At 41.0% G+C, this 18,590-nt stretch overlaps 2 protein-coding genes across 6 annotated transcripts; one reads left to right on the top strand and one right to left on the bottom strand.

Moving 5' to 3' along the window:
* Positions 1-914: 914 nt before the first annotated feature.
* On the bottom strand, positions 915-4,989 carry sec22c (SEC22 homolog C, vesicle trafficking protein). Its single transcript, XM_028432452.1, has 7 exons — positions 4,856-4,989; positions 4,169-4,380; positions 3,825-3,988; positions 3,516-3,695; positions 3,314-3,432; positions 3,172-3,237; positions 915-3,086 (listed from the first exon to the last, which is right to left on the bottom strand). Exons 2-7 carry the CDS (start codon positions 4,348-4,350, stop codon positions 2,886-2,888), a joined length of 912 nt encoding a protein of 303 aa, XP_028288253.1. The 5' UTR covers positions 4,351-4,380; positions 4,856-4,989; the 3' UTR covers positions 915-2,885.
* A 105-nt stretch (positions 4,990-5,094) lies between these two features.
* nktr (natural killer cell triggering receptor) lies at positions 5,095-18,403 on the top strand. 5 transcript variants are annotated; one of them, XM_028432449.1, is made up of 17 exons: positions 5,095-5,234; positions 7,184-7,262; positions 7,784-7,858; positions 8,859-8,966; positions 9,495-9,539; positions 10,778-10,865; positions 11,592-11,621; positions 11,953-12,098; positions 12,843-13,068; positions 13,171-13,329; positions 13,410-13,497; positions 13,594-13,742; positions 13,847-16,441; positions 16,649-16,732; positions 16,912-16,971; positions 17,454-17,555; positions 17,820-18,403. In XM_028432449.1, the coding sequence occupies exons 2-17, from the start codon at positions 7,205-7,207 to the stop codon at positions 17,887-17,889; spliced, it is 4,083 nt and encodes a 1,360-aa protein (XP_028288250.1). In that variant the 5' UTR covers positions 5,095-5,234; positions 7,184-7,204; the 3' UTR covers positions 17,890-18,403. The 5 variants fall into 5 exon arrangements, with proteins under 5 accessions (XP_028288250.1, XP_028288248.1, XP_028288249.1 ...); XM_028432447.1 differs by having other exon boundaries at positions 5,096-5,234; positions 13,823-16,441; XM_028432448.1 differs by lacking the exon at positions 5,095-5,234 and adding an exon at positions 5,280-5,410 and having other exon boundaries at positions 13,823-16,441.
* The last annotated feature ends 187 nt before the right edge of the window (positions 18,404-18,590 follow it).

Genomic DNA, 18,590 nt, shown 5'->3' with positions numbered 1-18,590 from the left:
AACAGCCTATGACCTAGTGACAAACAACGAAAGTGGCAACACAGGCAGCTTATCACAAATACGGAAGGGATTTTTTCAGATATATTAAACAGACTCTTTATTGGAAACCACATTGAGATGATATAGCTTTAGGTCAAAGGTCACAGAAGACTGATGCATCTCAGGATGAGCAGGCTGATGTGAAGGAATTGCATTATAACAACACTCTCATCAGTGGGGAGGCTGGAGCAAATGTTCAGTCAATAATAAAACACCCAAGATGGAGTACTAGCACATTTATAACATGCTGCGGTGTCAGCACACTGTCACTTCAAACTACAGTCAGAGTTTGAAGGGTGTTCCTCTTGTTTTTTGTGTTTCTAGACATACTGAGGACACGCATTACTGATCAGTTGTTTAAATAAACATATATAGCTTACAGCTGGATATGGAGAAAGTAAGGTTATTCTGCTTTTTGTGCTGCAGGGTGACGTCAGGTCTTAAGCTGTTGGGGAAAACAGGAGAAGTTTGACAAGTCATAAACTGTTCATTTAAATTCAGTGCATTGTGTTCCCACCTTTGAGCCCTCCTCCAAATAATCACAATTAGATTAGCTAAGTGTTGCAGTGCTGTAACAGCTACAAAACACTTTCATTTATAAGAACTGTCTGGCAGGTGGCCTGATGTGAATACACTGAACTCCACTGCAGCAGCTGAGACCCACACACACACAGCAGCATTGTGTAAGGGCTCCATCTAGTGACGGCTGAGAGAATGCATAGATAGGTAAATGGATTACTTTATTGATCCCTGAGAGGAAATCCAGGTTTAATTTAATTTTGTGCAAAGAGTGAAAAGTTCAACAAATGGAAAAAAACAAAGTTTATTAATGAAATGTCAGTTTTACCACAGCAGGAAAAATAAAGCCCTGCAGACACTGGTGTTTTTGGCAATTACAATGTATGAATGTTTACAGTTGTCCCACCATTATAAACAGATCCACAGAATCAACTGTATGTGAGATTAGATACACACAGGAGACACTTGTGTACCTGCACGATTTATTTAAAAAAAAATGGCTGCCACATGTTTTAGTGCATTTCTACTGTACGTTAAAAACCCTCACAGTAAACATCCTTCAATTTATGTTTAAAATATGCTCCACATGACTTGACTCCAACTTTTAAAAACCAATTTTAAAATGCTGTATTTTTTACAATTCAGCTGGTCAGCAGTGTAACTAACCCAAAGACATTGAAACTTCCATTGTATCAAAAATATGACAGCATCACCAGTTTAATCTACTCACCAGTCAAATTACGCTAACTAACTCTCAGCACTGTATCGGAGGCCTAACGGGGAGCTCAAACATTATTATTATAATTATAGCAGCACTACTGAACTGATGATGGCTTTTCCTAATGATATTTTACAGTAAAGGACGTTTGGATTGTTGGATGCACTGTGACATTTCCTTTGTCAAATAAAGGAACAAATATGAGGATAAAGGATGGATTTTATATGCAGCGAGTGATTGATAAGTTCATAGCCTGGGATAGAAACAGATCAGAGCTGAACAGTCGAGAGCCATTCAGCTCTGACTGATGCAGAAAGTTTGAAGCCAATGCCACTTGAGGAATGTGGATGTATTCACATGATTTGTCTCGTCAGACTATTATTTCCTCTTCCTAAAGATAAGGAAGGAGCTCATTGGTCAATTGACAGTCATGATGATGCCGTGGACAACTTTCTGTTTGCTTTACCTCAGCTGGAAACACATCAATCACCTTTTGTAATTAAACCGTAGCCAAGATAATGCTTGTTTCTCTAACAATATAAAACTTAAACTGCTTAAACTGACACCAAGCGCAACTTAGTGGAAAAAAAAACTATGAGGGCAGTTTAGCAGCACTAATGAGTTTTACATTACAGGTAGAACCACACAAAGACAGAATTTTAAAAAGGTAAACAACATAAATATCACTTCAATAAACCCGATATCCTCAAAAACCATTACCATAAACTCTAAAGCTAATAGTGCAGTCTCTTCCATCAAATTACAATACAAGCAAAAATCAGTGCTTTCATACTCTTTACCTCAGTTTACATTTGCACAATGTAGAAATCAGTAGAAAAAGATGCAACTTAAAATTCTAACTCTGTTTGGATCATACAAAATAAAGGTGTGAGAAAGCAGCCATAATATGCTTTAACACATCACAAGCCCGTAAGACCAAGATCCCTCCCTAATGAAGTCATTAAATGTTGGAGCCCTTAGATGTGACCCTTTGCTATGAGCCGCTGAGCACGCTGCGGTGAATCGGTTAAACAAACTAACCTTAACTAACTGTAAGGCATGAAGCAACACCTAGCTTTATGTTGACACCTGTAAGGGTGGCCTAAGAACTAGCTGAAGAAGCAGCAACCTACACTAACGACGTCACTCTCCTATGTATCATCAGATTATCCGTGTACATAAACTGATGCTGAATGATATGGACTGATTCTGTGGAGGATGATAAATGTGTGGCAGCAGGTGGAATACTGAGCTGAGAGGAAGCATTTTACAAAATCATTAAGTAGCTTCAACAGTTCACACTTTGACATAATGTGAAAAACTTTGGTCAGCAACTGCGACTGAAAACACTCCATCTGCTGTCAAATGTTTCGGAAAAACACACTTATTGTGTGTTCTGGTTAAGAAATCACTGCATTTCACTGTATATTCTTTACAGTTTTGAAAACAATGTTCACAAAGTGCAAGTATACAAGAGATATGAACTCGTAATTCAATTATTTAGACTGACACAAAAATCATGTTCTTTGTTTAAAAAGTCTTGACATAGATTAAGTCACTTATTTCATTCTCACTTGCACTGAAAGCTGTTGTGACGCAGCACAGCTCCTCAAACTCCACAGTCATTGGCTCTGTCCTGGAGTTTGCGAGTGAGGGTGAGGATGGTGGAAAGGGAGGCGACAGAAATATGGAAAAGGAGCTGCCACACGTTCCTCATGCCAAGCAGGTAGAGGTTGCATAGGATGATGATGCTCAGCAGAGTGAAGGACTTCAGTTTCTTCAGAGATGAGTGGAACAGGTAGAGGTGACACTGTGGGGAGGCAGGAGGAGTTTGATGTGAGCGCATTTCAGTTTGAACAATGAACATTTGTGTTGACATGTACGCTGCTGTTTACCTGAAAAACACAACAGACGAAGGCCAGGAGAAATGCCCCCACGTTCCAAATGCCTTCATAGTCATCCTGTCCAAAGGAAAAAAACACTTTTGTTATTCAGGTGTAATTCTGCACCTGTTTCTTTCAGAGTTTACCTTCTTACCTGGAAGGTGTTCTCTATGAGGTGCACCCCGCGGATCACATTCAAAGACGCACACATAATATTGAGGACGAGAGAGAGGATGCCTGGAGCGCTCACAGGTTCAAGTCTCAGATTTTGACCTGTGAAACAAAAAAACAAAAAACAAATTGAACATGTCAACCTAAAAACACTCTAAATAAACTCTAAAGGTTATTAGTCTTACCAGATCCAGGACCTTGCTCCATGTGTCCATTTGCAATGCCATTAGTGAGTGCCAGTTCATCCAGGGTAATTACTTGTGGAGGATGAATCCTCAGTTCCTCCTGAACTTCTGCCAAAGTCACTTCTAAGGCCGGACCGCCGCTCTGGTTGTACTGATGTTTCAGCTTCTGAATTGTGCTGTCTATCAACAGTTAGGTTTGAACAAATGAATGTAATTAATTGTAATGTTACATGATAAAGCTTCTCATTCTGTCCACTGCATGCTAATACAAAGTAAAAGCCAAACATGACACCATTTTTCTTCCCTCACCGAATTCCAAAAATGGATATGGCCTAGCTGCCAAGGCAACAACAGTGCTATTGAAGCATGCTGTGAACTCCCAGCGCAGATCTTCCAGGAAGCAGAAGGCTTTAGCAGCGGGGAGGCTGCAGTGGCACACGGTCATGTAGGATACACCCTCTGAAGAGACGAAGCTGAACAGGTGAGAGGAGAGAAGGTGTTTAGTAAACAAACAGCCTGACGCAGTGTGACATGGATGCCCCCTGTGCTCAAATGGTCAACACGGTGTCTGTCTTCTGCTTCACAACATCAGATACACACTACAGTGTGTATTGTGTGTTTTTGCATTTACAGAGAGTGCAATGAGGCCTTACTATATATTAAGCTGCTGGCCCTTAATGGTTCCCCTGTCCGGGAAGTGGGCCAGTGCCTTGCTGATAGTCCTGAGCTGCTGCTTCCTCTCCTGGAGCTCTCGGTTGTGTTCAAAGTCTGTGGAGGCAGACAGGGGGAGTCCATCCCTGACCCGGACCACAAAGGCAAACAGGATCAGAGACATGATCCACGGGGTCCATGAAGAACACGCTGCCTGCAGGGGGCGGAAAACAAGTTACAGTATCATAGTATTTTATTTTTAAGTCAGATTGTTAAGCTAATTGTGGTTAATTTTTTTTTAAGTGTGTTAAACAAATAAATGCAAATATACAATTATTTGTATAATATTTTGGAGATTGGTAGAAAGAATGACAGAGTATTGCAATAAGTGAGGTAGGGTAAACTAATTTTTAATAAAAATGTACATAAATCATGTTATATGATCAATTTAAACCAACACCTTTCAGAACAATTACAGTAATTTACCAATTTTTTGTTGTCTTCACTGAACATGTTTTATTGTTGTTTTAGCATGCATTAGCTTCAGCTAGGTATAACAGGCTGAATATTATCTGCGTATGTTTGAGAACTGCAGTCTGTGAGTTTCTCCTTAATAAAGCGCCCCATTAAAATCTGTAAACTTCTTATTTTATTTGAAAAGGTTGTAATAACGTATTGTTACACCTTACCTCATTATCATGGCTTTCATGCTGCACCTTACTAAGCTACAGTAGGTTAGCTAACTATAGCATCATGTCAACGAAATACGCCACAGACAGGAAGCCAGTCTCAGCTCCAAATATATGTTACTAGTGCAATCACCGATTAACAGAGAGATGCTAAATAACGTGTTATAACACAGACATTAGATGTTAAGAGCGTAAATTGGCCACCGAGCTAACTTGAATTCTGTTTGCAACAAAACCACAACAAATCTCCTACGGGAACCCGTGAGGGACAAAACTGTGGAGACACCAGCTTATTCATCTCCACTGAAAAGGAAGTTAGCACATGCTAACTGTTGACCGTCAGTGACTAGCTAATTACTAAGCTAGCTACTGTACATAGGTAAGTCGCATAATTTGCAACGTTTGATTACATGAAGGAAGTGTGTATGACTTTTAACGTCGCAGAAAAAATATTGTCGTTGGAGCTGATGGGAAGCTAACGTGATTTTTAGCTAGCTCCTAGCTGTTAGCTCAACCATTTTGAATGCGCTAATGTGTTAATGAAGCTTTAGTCAGGTAAGCAAACCGTGGTGTCTTATTAATGTGATGTTAGTATAAAACCGAGCAACGACACAAATGTGTATCACGCTGACAGCTAACGCTATACAAGTCATGTATGGAGGCATTACTGGACTTATAACTATCAATTCTGTATGTATGAGCAGTTTGGATCGACAGTAGTTGGGGTTCTTTATGTGTGTATATGTTGAATTTTAGTAAATACTGATTAAGAAACATATTTAGCTCATGCTAAACAGTTAACTACTCCAAAAGTATGTATAGTTTGGACTTCCTCCAAAGTTGAATTGAATAATTCTATATTTAGCTGGGAAAATTTACAGTCTGACAAGTCAAGGTTAGACTTATGCTATTACAACAATGCAGCTCTATTTTGGGGTTGTTCAGTGGTAACATATGCTGAGGTGATGGGGCCCAGAGCTTGCTGCATAGACTTTATTGGACTTTATTTTCCCCCTCTTACTCAGTACCTGAACTGTGAAATATAGACTACAATATTGCTTCTGGTGCTATGTGTTACTTTACTTTACTTTCTTTAGAAAGCAGAATAACATTAGGTGTGTGACAACATCTAATAGTGGAAATTCCAGTGTGGATGTTGACTGTACACAAAGTAAATGGGGTGCACATGTTTCAGCAGCAGACTCAGAAACAGATATTTGCAGAAGTTCATTTACCAAAAAAGGCAGTGTGATAGCCGACGTACATAGCAGCTGTTTGAAATAGCTTCCTGCTGATACTGTTTTAGAGCATGTGTGCTTTCATCTTATGTTCGTATTGTTTGATAATTGTTTTACCAAATGAAAGCTGCTTTTAAACCCTGGAGTGAAATGAAGTGCATCCTCATACCACTTGTTGTGTATGCCTAACACTCTTCCACTTACCACACAAAATATGTGCTATAAGAGCTGCAGCTGACAGTTGTTCTGTTCCGTTTTCTGCTCTGGTGTAACATTGTTTACATGTTTAATCAAAATATTTATTTTGCTAATATTCCCCTGTGCAGCTGTGTATACTTTATGTCTTTCGAACACTTTCTGGAAAAAAATACTTGTACCTATCTAAAAAGCTGTTCACATCTGAGTCTTTCATAATGTTTGTAAGCAGCTGTGTGGGCTTACATCTCAAACTTGCAGACTGTTGGTTGTTGGTTTGTGTACAACATAGAGCTGACTGTGAACAGTAAAAACCCAGAATGAGATTCAGAACCTGCCATATACATCTTTAAAGAACACTCGAAACGTGACAGACACCAACAATCCCACACCCACCAGGTTTAAAAATGTTTTAGAGAAGACAGATTTTTACATAGATCAAATTCAGAATTTCATCCTGGCTACATGTTTCCTACATGTTATTGATCAGAAAGATCACCAACTCTCATTTAAGATACATTTATCATTGATCAGGCTCAGAGCCAGCTGTATGTTTGAAAGCTGATTCACATTAATGTCTGGTGGACAAGACAGAGTTTGGAATGTACAGCAGAGTGGTTGTTGTGTGTGCTCTGCTTGGATTTGCATAGCCATTTCCCCAAAGACTTCTCTCTCTCTCTCTCTCTCTCTCTCTCTCTCTCTCCCTCTCACTCCCTCCCCCTCCCTTCACTCTCTCCTCCCCTTTCCGTTTCTTCCTCCCTTGCTGTCGTCTAGTCTCTCCACATTGTTTTCCTGCACGATTCTCAATATGCTTTTTTCCATTAGGTTTAAACTAAGATAAAAGAGAAGACAGTTTTTTTTTGCCTAGCTTTTTTGTGCTCTCTTCACATTTTAGGTCACCTGGACTTTGATCACAATGGGGGTGAAAGACCGCCCTCAGTGTTACTTTGATGTGGAGCTCAACCGGGAGCCAGGTAAGGGAAATCCTAATAAATTCACAAGTTGTGGGGGGTGTAAATAATCAGCAGCAGCTGAACACTAGCAACAATACTGTTGTATTGATTTTCATTCTGTTGAAAATGAAAGTGTAACACATAATGGTACACACATAATCAGCTCGGCAGACTGGTTTGACCCATCTGAGCTGAGAAAATAATGCAAGTTCTTAGAATGAATTGAATTTTTTGATAGGGGACTGTGTACAGCTAATATTTGGGCAGTGAAGAACTTAACACACTTATAACAGTGGTTTCGGATATGGTGCCAGCTATGGAAAAGTTTCTATAACGTCTGAGCTTCACCACAGGATCCTTGTAATCACGTGCAGGAAGCCAGTTACAAGTGTGCAGTGCAGCAACTCTCGGACTTAATTGCAATTATTAATTGTATCCCTTGCCTGTTAAATACTATTCTGCATGGATTGATTTAATAACACAGAGGCTCCATATAAACATGCAAACCTGACTGGATTCTCTTTTGTTTCTGTGTTTTGTAGTTGGGCGGATAGTCTTTCAGCTTTTCTCAGATGTTTGTCCCAAGACAAGCAAAAACTTTCTCTGTCTGTGTACTGGTGAGTAAAGTTTAATTTACACCCAAATGTCATGCTTCTGTAACATTTAGCCTTTTTGAAAAATGTTCTGTTTACCACATCACGTGGCACAAATCAATCAATTAATGAATTATTAATTGTGATTGAACAGCGAGGAGTGAAAATGAGACACTGCCACATTCCAGCTCCCGCTGTGGTCTTGTAATATCTTGAGGGGGGAGAAGGTGTGGCTGTAGTGTGAATGGTTCAGTGACAGATGGAGTCACCAGATAGATAGACGGGTCCTGGTCTCGCCTCCTGAGATATTTCATCCCACGACGCAGAACGGAGTGTACTGCAGTGGCGGTGGTCCTGCCCAGAGATACCCATAAATCTGCAAACACTCAGCAGATTGATCCTCCCTCTCATTTTTCAGCCCACCTGGCTGATGAGAATGTGATGCTATAGCTAGGGCAGACAGGGGAGATGGCTGCTTAATGTATCCCTGACTGTGCATATGCACTGATAACACAACATGGCACAGTAACACACACACACACACACACACACACACACACACTAATGTGTCCTTTTAGGACAGGATCAGCTCGCACTATAAGAAACCAAACCCTGAAACAATGCTGAAGCCAGTGAAGCAAAATACTGCAAGATTAGCAACCTAAGCTGCCCATTCCAACCGGCAACCGTCTCCTTGATGAAAGCAACCTTAAACACATCAACACATATTATTAAATTTCTGCCTTCATGTCTGTAGTCACCCTAGAGAAAAAGGTGATCCAGAGGGCAATAGGTTTGTTCTAATATTCTGTACTCACGCAGTATCAGTTAAGGTGAAGACTTATTAATAAATTCTTCACAGTATTAACAACAGGATGTCTGGCCAGAGGCATGTAGTTACTGAAACCCACCACCCCACCCTCAGGACATCTAATACACACAAAAGCAGCCTGTGTGGAATTAAGTCTCTCGTTTTATGTGAGATGAGAGCTCCATGGTTAACATGCATATGTTTGCATTGCAGGTGAGAAGGGAACTGGGAAAATCACAGGGAAAAAGCTGTGCTACAAAGGCTCCACGTTTCATAGAGTCGTAAAAAACTTTATGATTCAGGGAGGCGACTTCACCGAAGGTAACATCGCATCAGTTACTTTGAAAGCTCACCCTAACATTAAATGTGTGTCCCACAGTGCTATTTATCCATCTAGATTGTTTTGAAGTTTATAATTAATTGGTCTGTGTTCACATATTGGTTTTTCTGAGTGTGAGAATCAACAAAGCAAAACACTGCTGCTGTGAAAAAGATTGTGTATCTAATTTGTTATATATAAAAAGAATTTAATGCTGTCTAGGTAGAAAATGTTTTTCAGTAATGATGATGCTTTGCGTGGCTTCACAGCTAACAACACTAATGATAACCCACAGTTAAAAAGCCAGAAAGTTGATAAAAGCTGCTAACATGTGATCAAAGTGTGAACACCATGCCCTATGGCTTTGTTGTTGGTGTTTATGGCAGGAATCCAGAAAACCTGCTGTTTGTTGTTTAGTGTGGCAGCTAATTCAAACATGTCCCATAATTATGCATGATTTGTGGACACATAGATATAATTAAATTTAATACACAGAAGCTTATTGACATTAGTATTATTAATCTCTGCAGGAAATGGAAGAGGAGGAGAGTCTATATATGGTGGCTACTTTGAAGGTATTGGATATATACAATCATCTAATAACCTTTATATATTGATATGTCACAGCTGTGTGTTACTAAAATACTTTGCATGAGTTTATTATTGCATGTGTCTACTGTTTTCCTGTGTTTAAACTCCTTTGCTTTTCCATTGTATATAGTGCTGTCTCCTATTTTAGTAACACTAGTGGGCTTTATCAAGTCAGCATGGAGAGTAGGCATTCTCTTTAATGAAAGCTACAATCTTCCTGCCTAAAATTTTCAACATATTCTTTTATTTATAGAGTGGTCTATTGCAAAATGAGAAGGTAAGATATGTACACAGCTCAGTAACACCATGTCAACATCGTCCCTACCACCTTCCTCAGTCAGTGACAGCAGTGCAGACGCACATTTGCATTGAAGGGTTTCCATTCATTCGGCCCCCCTCCATGGCCTTTGGCTGCTCAGATTACTTTTTATGTGAAATCTGTAGTATTTATAGCTACAGTACCATAAACATGACCTCCATGACGTGAAGCGAGAAACAGACTGTTGTGTTTGCTCATTAGCAACACTTCAGCATGGATGTAGACGCAGTGAGATAAAGATACCGCCATGAGAAGTAAATGTTGTTTACCATGGAAACATAGGCAGTTGAGAGTTAAGATAGTATGTTTTTAGACTGAAGCTCCACCTTATTGTAAAATATATAGTACATATGTTATTCTTTTAAAAATATTCAACTCTAAATCACATTAACTTTTCCAGTTTTCCAGAACTTCACAAAAATAAATCGTATTGCAATAGGTTAAGTATTACCATCCTTAATTCTTGTCCAAGAGGAGTACAAATTTAAGAAGTCAGTTTAAAAAAACAAAAGGAAGTCTCCACTATACTCTCACCCAGATAGTGGGTGAGTGAGACTGCTGTGATTTATCGCCTACTGTTTTAGGACTCAGACCTTATATTTACTCCCTATATGGTTCATTTGACTGCCCAACAATGGCACAGAGACCAGAAATGCTACATTGATAAACATATTTCACATGTAATGAACAGAAACCAACGTGGTATTCAGTATAAAGGTCCTGAAACGTGTGAATTAACATTACAAACTGCTGGCTTAATGGAAGGGCAGGTTGGTGGACAGTGAAAGGTTTGATGGATTAATATCAGTGTTTCCCCCTGAATAATTCCACAGACTCCAAAAGGCGAGCCATCTCTCTCTCTCCTCTCTGACTCGTCTTTCCCTCTTTCTCTGCTCCTGACAGATGAGAACTTCACTCTCAAACACGACAGAGCCTTCCTGCTGTCGATGGCCAATCGTGGGAAGCACACAAACGGTTCACAGTTCTTCATGTGAGTAACTTAATTGCAGTTTAAAAGCTATTTAACTGTCACTCTGAATACAGTTTTAGTTTTTGCTTTCTGTCCCTTTTTTCTGTTTTGAATCTGTAGAGTAGTTGTCAGTGAGTGTGACCATCAACAGTCCCCTCTCTGTGTGCAGTTAGATTTCAAAGTACAGAGAAACATTGGATTCGTTCTTTTTTACCTACAAATGTGTTACATTTTTTCTCTTGCCGTTTTTGTGTAAAATTTGCAGAAACTCTAGCATCCTGCTCTTCCAAGGTAATGTGTCTCAAAGGCTGTGTTTCTCTCTCCTGACTGTATTATCATTGAGTAGTTTGTATTTGCAAACATTCTGCACAGTTCAGTTTTGATTTGCTTACACATGTCACAAATGGCTTTGAGGTGACTCATGTTATTTGCCTTGGTAACTGAAACAAGTTCAAAACATCCTCCATGAATAAAGGAAGTGTAATATTTGTGTGAATTGATTTGATTGATTACAATCACATAATTAATAATATTTTAAGTGTAAAATTTTAAGTGCTTTCCAAATTTAAGGGTGGGGCTTACAGATTCTTTTTTTGAGAATTTCTCCTGTGGTGCAGTAGCACCCACAGTTCGTCCTGGCTGTTTGTGTTCTCATTCTCTTTCCCATTTCTTTCCATTTTTCATGACACCACTACAACTACTGGTTGGCCTCCTTCCTGGCTTACTGATGGAATGAAATGTAAACAGTACAACTAAGACGGCACCTCATCTTGATGGGTATGTTTGACCAAATTTTACACCTGCTGACACTTTATAGTGACTTCAGTTCTGTCTGTATATTCTCTAACATTTGTTTGCTTAACCTGGTCTGCAAATCATACTTGTGTATATGTGTTGAAAACAATTAATGTGCTTGTGCTGGTGAACCATAATGCATTAGAAAAGTGCTCTCAAAAAACTTGGCTGGTAGCAGTGTTTGTGTAACTATTCTCACTACCAGCGGGGGGAGACAAAGTTTCCATGCATTAAGTTGGCATCAAGCATTAAGTTTAGGTTAAATATCCAGTAGCTGTTGCTGCAGTTTGAAATGTCTTCTGCCTCTGTGCAGAGTCCATGTTGTTTTTGGTCTTGTCATCTCCGGCTTTGAAGTGATAAAGAAGATTGAAGGGCTGAAGACTGATTCAGCCAGCAGACCCTACGCTGATGTGAGAGTGGTGGACTGTGGACAGCTGATCACCAAGTCTGCAAATGATGGTGAGTTCACTAATGGATCTGTTTTTTTTTCCAAATATTCTAGTTCATTCATCTAGTTCATTGTCAACAAACAGAGAAAAAAAAGGCCAAAAGGAGGCCCCCTTATTCACTCCTAACTCTTGAAAATTGGGTCACAACAAAGTCCATCTTAAAAAAAGGCCTAAGGACTTTTCTAAAACAGCAGAGTATTTTAGATTTTAGCAAATGCAAGCGCAAAACAGGAGTGAGTACAGGAGTGAGGCCTATTTTCAGCAAAGAGTTTACAGTCGTATTTGACAAAACTTGTCGAGACATTTTGCTGTTGTTCTGTAAGATCAGTTTAGAGGAGAAACTTGATTATCTCCTGACAGAACCTTTGAATTCTGACCTACTGTATGGAAATTTAAAGAGTGTAAAGGTGACATCTTGTGTTTTTTGTTTCCAGTGAGGAATGATTTGTTGCCTGTAACTGTACCTTTGTCCATTCTGCAAGAGGCTGGCATTTGAATGCCAGCACTTGCCCCTGCCTTGCATCAGTGTAGGTCATGTAACCTGATCTTCTGTTTAATGAGGTGATCTCTGTGGAGTTCAGCTGGCCTCCAACATACCAGGAAGAATCAAACAAAGCCTTTATTGTAGCAGAGTCATACCACTCCAGGCATTTGAGCACTCCCTCTTGACTTATTTTTACTTAATACAACAGTTTTTATTCTTATAAAAATGCATATGTTCACTTAATAACATACACTGTTTTTCTTCCTCCAGTGCTTGAAGGCAAGCGGAAAAGATCCTCCCATTCTGCTGACTCGTCCCTCAGCTCCCATGACTCATCCTCCCAGTTCTCCACTTCAATGGATGCTGAAAGTGAAACAGATGAAAAGCACAAACATCACAAGCACAAGAGGCGCACAAAAAGTAAACGGTCTAAAAAGAAAAGGATCAAAGAATCAAAGAATCAGAAGAGCTGTGATGATCTTCCCTCCCAACAAAGGTAAACTTCTCCTCTTGTTCTGACATGAGGACCTGAAAGCTAAAAGGTTTATTTTTTTTGTATAAAAAAATACATTTTGCATGGTCTGTTCTGCTCTCACAGTCCCAAGACAAGAGAGACGCTGGAAGGAGAGGATGAAGTGGAAGAGCAGGGTGGGAAGAGGGAGAAGCCTGTTGTTCGGCTAGAGGAAATACCACCTGTGCCGGAGAACCGCTTCCTGCTGCGGCGGGACATGCCGTCCCAGGAATATAAGACAGAAATGTCAGCTTTTTGATGATAGACACCAGTAAGTAAATACAGTAAAAGATGATCTTTTTTGAAGTTTGATCTTTGGTTTTCAGAGTTGAGAAGGAAGAAATAACTCTTTCAGCTGACCAGAAACCAGCAGTGTCAAAGTCTGGGCGAAAAATCAAAGGCAGAGGGACGATGGTAGGATTTTTTTTTTTTTTTTTAACTGCAATGAAAATAAAACTTTGGCTAAAGCTTCTGGTGGCACATCACCCATTTACTTTTTCACTTTTGCAGAGATATCACACTCCCACAAGGTCCAAATCACGCTCAGCATCTGTGGAGGAGCGTGGAAGCAGTGAAACTCCACCCCACTGGAAGGAAGAAATGAAGAGAACCAAAGTTTATCAACCCCCGAGCATAGAAAGGTGGAGCAAAGGAGACAAGTATGGTTTGATATTTTGTTGTCTAAATTAAAATACAGGAATTTTCCTCCGTTTCCATCATGCATCTTTTGACTTAACAGATTGAATGACCATTCCTCAAGCAGATGGGACGACAGGAGTGACTCTGCATGGTCCCGGTCTGCGGAACGTTCCTCTGACCACAGCTCTGAGAGATCCAGCCAGCGTCGCCAACAGAAAAAAGAGAAGAAGAAAGCCAAACGCAAGAAGAAGGCCAAGAGGCGCAAACATAGCAAAAAGAAGAGCTCCAAGAACAGACCTCAAGAAGATCACCAGTCAGATGGTGAATGGTCTTCAGGAAGGGAGTCCAAGCGGTCCCACTCTCCAACTCGTTCTCCTCCAAGTCGCCGTTATTCATCAGCCAGGAAGAGACAGCGGTCCTCGCGGTCTTTAAGAGACTCGCGATCCTACTCAAGGTCTTACACATCCAGTCAGTCCAGATCTCGAGGGAGGTCAAGGTCTTACTCAAGATCCAGAAGCCCTTCTGAGTCCAGAAGCCTATCATTGTCTCGATCTAGATCTAAGTCCTATTCACGATCAAGGTCAAGATCAAGGTCAAGAGCAAGGTCAAGAGCAAGATCCAGGTACAGATCTTTATCATCCTCTAGAAAAAGGAGTTATTCCAGATCTCCAAGAAAGAGAAAAACAAGCAAGCTTAAAGCAGATGGCATGATCCATGTGACGGACAAGCCCTCAGAGAGTAAGGTCACAACCATCACCAGACTGCCAACTGCCCCAGCTCCTGAAAGTGCTCCTGTGATCCCGCTGAGTGACAGTCCTCCTCCCTCGCGCTGGAAACCAGGTCAGAAACCCTGGAAGCCCTCCTACATCCACGTTCAGGAGATTAAATCTAAAGTAGCTCCCAGTAACACTCTTGCCACAGAACAAGCAGTTGATGGTGTCACAGATAAAGCTCAGATTTCAGTTATCCCAAAGTCTCTGCCAGGTGACCCCACAAGCAACAAAGCACATAAACCTGCACGCCACTCACGCAGCAGGTCATCCAGAAGCAAGTCCTACAGCCGCTCAAGGAGTAGAAGTTACAGTAGGTCCCGGTCCAGATCCGCTCATCATTACAAGAGCAGGTCGCCTTCTTTTAGCCAGTCAGACTCCGAACACTCCCGAAAAACAAGCAGCGACAAGAAGAATTCATTAGACAGCGAGTGGAAGGAGTATTATAGCTCTCTGAGGAAGATAAAAAATTTAGACAAGTACATTTCCCTTACAGTCAGCCAGGATGCAGAGAATAGGGTGGGTAGTGAGCGTAGTCCTGACACAAGTGGCTCTGTGGAGAAAATAAAAAAGAAAGGCCTCTCACAGAATCCTGAGACAAAGCAGACAAAACCAGTCGAGAGCTTTAATAGCAAGTCTGAATGGGATAGTGACAGTGATAAAGTGAGCCAAAGTAACAGCGCTAACCCATTAAAAAGGCAGAAACAAGCAGCTCAGGCCGGCAAGGTCCTCGACAAGAAGCAGTCTGCTCTCACTGGATGGAATTCAGACAGTGATTCTGAAAACGCAACAGCCAGGATTTTAGCCATATCTGAGAAGGAGGAAGGGGAGGCAAGTTCAGAATCAGATTGTGAGACTTCCAGAAAGACATCGGAGGCGGTGAATGCTTTAGTGGAAGAAAGTCCAGAGAAAGCTGCAGAGCCAGAGAAGCACAGGAGTAAGAAGAAAACCAAACGCAAGCATAAACACAAGAGGAGGGGTGAGAATAAATCACACCACAGTAAGGACAAATCCAAGAAATCTAAGAGAAAACATCAGAAGCAGAAAGAGACTTTTCACTGGCAGCCACCTTTAGAGTTTGGAGAGGAGGAGGAAGAGAATGACTCCAAAACGGACAGACGCAGTCTGAGCAGAGTAGGTAAAGAAAATCCTGGTGTTGAGACGCCAGACAAAAATGTAATCCATCTGAATGAGAATGCCACTAAAGAAGAAGAGAGGGGGCAGCAGATGGCAAAAGAATGTATCAACAAAACCTCAAAACACACTGATACTAATCAAGACTCATCCACCAGAAATGATGCACCAAGTTCTCACATGTCGAATACGAAAGAACAGGAGTCATTAGATGATATGGACATTTGTACCCCAGAGCATGACGCTGAAATCATGGAACCAACAGACACATGTGACTCCCACATCAACGCTTCTACCTCAAAGTCCTCAAATAACGCAGATAATGATTTACCTCATAACAAGGAAGAGTCTGCTGTTAATTCCATGACAACAGCTGGTGAGCTGCAAGATAAAGCAAACGCCAACAAATCTGCTGCCACTGTTGTTCATTTAAAGTGGAAGCCCCTGAAAGGAATGACAGCTCTGCAGAATGTGAATGTGCCACCAGTCACTGTGAAGAATGTCCAAAGTCAAGAGAGCCAGACCGTCAACACGCAGGGGGTGAGGATGGAGATAAAAAGCAAAAGTCGGGTCAGACCAGGATCTCTATTTGATGAGGTCCGTAAGACCGCCCGGCTTAACCAGAGGCCAAGAAACCAGGAGAGCTCGAGTGAGGAAAGATCCCCCTCTGTGGGGAAGACACGGTCCCCGAAGAAGTCCAGGTCTGTCTCCAGGAAGTCGCGCTCCATTTCCACTCACCGGTCACATTCTAGGGGGTGGTCCCGCTCCTACAGCAGGTCCAGAAGCAGATCCCACAGCTCCAGCTACTCCTCCAGGTAACTGATTAAATAAAAAGAGCAGCAGGTCTCTGTCAGTAAATCTTTTCTAATGCTGGACAGGCTTTTTGGACGTACATCAAGATTGTTGTGAAGTAATAAAGGTGATGGATGTGAAGCTTTAGTGTGGGAGCCAAATGTCCGAAACACACACCCTTTTGTTCTAGCTGGGGTAAAATGTAATTTATAACAACATCATTCCTGCAGGAGTCGTAGCAGGAGTCAGAGGAGACGTGGGAGAGGGCGAAGTCGGTCCCGCAGCAGCACGTACCGAAGCTACAGGAGTCACAGGTACACCATGAAACACCGACCTGTAAAAAGCTGCTCCTGTACTCACACTATTCATTCTGAAGTACATTCATGCTGTTTTAACAATGTGCACAACCTTCCTAAGACCATGCATGATGTTTTATTTTCATGAATGTATGATCTTAAAACCAACCTGTGTGTGTTTTTTTTCTTGCTATCAGTCGGACGTACAGTAGAAGTCATTCCAGGAGTCGCTCCTATAAACGCCGCAGGAGGTCCAGGTCTGTCAGTCACAAATCACTAGATGTTGCCTTCACATGTTTTATGACTGTTAACTAGGTACCATGTCCTGGACAGTTGGACTGACAAATTAATCTATTAAAAGGATAATTGGCGAACTAGGAAAATAATATAAATCAATACAAACAGAATATTCTGCAAAGACGGAATAGCTGCAGCAGTTTAGTTGACAGTGACACATTATCCACCTGAAGACTGAAATTAAAGTAAAGGTTAAATGATTTAATCACCTTGCATTGATGAATCCATTTGTTCATTTAATGCTGCTGGTCTCAGTCCAGGTAGCATTAATCTAATAAAGTGTGTCATTAGGATTTATTGTTGTGTACCACCAGGAATATAATAAGTCATTCTGGGCTGTGTCACCAAGAAACAAATCAACAGTATGGTGTAATAATCACACCGTTCAGAAGACATTCCCTAAATAATATCTCTGTGATCATCTGGCTGTGTGTCACTGCAGGTCAGACTCCTCTGACAGTTATTCCAGTCGCAGTCGGAGCGCGAGCAGGAGGCGAGGGCGCAGGAGGAGCGACAGCTACAGGAGCTCAGACCGTCGGTCCTGGTAAGACTGACGGACACCAACAACGCAGCAGGTCACCCTGCTCTGCTTCGGTGTTAGATTATAGTGACACATTTAAAAGGCTCTCGCTTCATTCACTTATTGTCTATTAGCTATTCAAATATATTCACTGACATACATTTTTCTCCACCTAATGCCTCTAAAATAGATATCTGCTGTCTACATCTTGCACATGATGATCTCATACAGTGCCTGAAAAGCTACAATATTTCATCAACGTGTGTGTGTGTGTGTGTGTGTGTGCAGGTCGTACCGCTCCTCCAGTCGCAGCTCTTCCAGACGCAGGAGTCACAGTCGCAGCAGTCGGTACAGTTGAGCTGCACCTCAGGCGGCCTGCTGGCTTCATGTCTGCTTGCAGACAACACGGCCACACAGTCTGGACACTGTGCTTGCACAATAACAGATACCCACTGATCAGCAGCTAACGCTCTAAAAGGGAGAGTTGCATTCCATCCTGATCCTCGTTGATGATGATGTCCTCCTGAGGAAATGAATGTTACTGAATGTAAATAAGTCAACCACTATAGGCTAAAAACAGCTTAGAACAACTCAACCAGTCAAACAGAAATATATGCTACAGTCAATAAAAATGTGAGATAAACCATAAATAATATAGATTATTATCTATTTGTGTATCTTTTTTACTTCTGTCTTTTATACACTGTTGCTGTGTAATGGTCTGATCCTCCTTGACAGAAAAGTCCTCACTGAATGAAAGTGACTGTTTTCTGTAACCGTTTTTATTTCCATTACTATGAATGTTTAAACTGTATCCAAATGTTTTATTCAAACAAATGTGTTTACGCTTAATAAACACCACCACATCCTGAGATTGTTTTTCTTTTTTATCTTCTCACTCCACAATGGCGCCATCTAGCTTTTAATTCAGAACTGCACTGTGGCTCATCCACAGAAATGTCTTAATAATAATCAACACAACTGATAGATATCAATCAATCTCTCCTGGATCAATACTTTCTTTTTGTTTGTCTGGGTTCTTTTTTTTTTAATGTGGAT

Source organism: Parambassis ranga, chromosome 20, assembly GCF_900634625.1.
Source record: "Parambassis ranga chromosome 20, fParRan2.1, whole genome shotgun sequence".
Taxonomy (NCBI): domain Eukaryota; kingdom Metazoa; phylum Chordata; class Actinopteri; family Ambassidae; genus Parambassis; species Parambassis ranga.
This window is presented reverse-complemented; position numbering and strand designations above follow the sequence as displayed.